At 63.5% G+C, this 768-nt stretch overlaps 1 protein-coding gene across 1 annotated transcript in view; it reads left to right on the forward strand.

Annotated features, from left to right (window-relative positions):
• The window catches only part of MCM5 (minichromosome maintenance complex component 5), a 9625-nt gene that overhangs the window by 7908 nt on the left and 949 nt on the right, over positions 1 to 768 (forward strand). Inside the window, 1 exon segment of the mRNA XM_009706954.1 lies at positions 212 to 436. Coding sequence (XP_009705256.1) covers positions 212 to 436 — 225 coding nt within the window.

Here is a 768-nt window from a genome sequence, read left to right on the forward strand (position 1 = left end):
CCGCGCCAGCATCCCCATCACCATCCGGTGAGCAACCCTGTCCTCCTCGCCCCACCGAAACTCTCAGGGTTGGGGTTGCATCGCTGGGAGTCACCTGGGGTAGCCCAGGAGTGGGATCAGTGGGGTGCTGGGGCTTGGGGGGAGCCCCCTGTGAACAGGGGTACACTGGAGGTGCTGTAGCGGGGTGCAGGAGGTACCTGGAGTGGGGTAGGTGGGGGTGTCAGGGGTTGGGGGGAAGGAGAAGACCCTTTGGAGCCACAGTAGAAAGCAGGGAACATCTCCTTTGGCCACAGGCAGCTGGAGGCCATCGTGCGCATTGCCGAGTCCCTGGGGAAGATGAAGCTTCAGCCCTTCGCCACCGAGGCAGACGTTGAGGAGGCCTTGCGGCTCTTCCAGGTGTCCACGCTTGATGCTGCCATGTCAGGCAGCCTGTCAGGTGAGAGGGAGATGCTGGGGACAGGAGGGACATGCTGGACCTGGCTGCTCAGGGCAAGGAGAGACCAGCTCCCCTCCCAGGACCAGGCTGGCAGGGGCAGGGGGTGGCACCCGGCACCCCCTGGGGAGGACCTGCTTTCTGAGCAAAGGCAAAGCAATGCTGGTGGCAGCAAGGGGCCATTGTGGCCATGGGGCTGTGGTTCACAGGGAGGGCAACCAAATGATACCGAGGGTCTCCGCCCATGCTGGGCAAGGGAGGGATGGTCTGGCCCCTTATGGTCCCAAGGGCAGAGTCCAGTGCTGGAGGTGGTTTCCCCAACCTGTTTGTCCTCT

Source organism: Cariama cristata, unplaced genomic scaffold (assembly GCF_000690535.1).
Source record: "Cariama cristata isolate BGI_N322 unplaced genomic scaffold, ASM69053v1 scaffold20840, whole genome shotgun sequence".
In the NCBI taxonomy this organism is placed as follows: domain Eukaryota; kingdom Metazoa; phylum Chordata; class Aves; order Cariamiformes; family Cariamidae; genus Cariama; species Cariama cristata.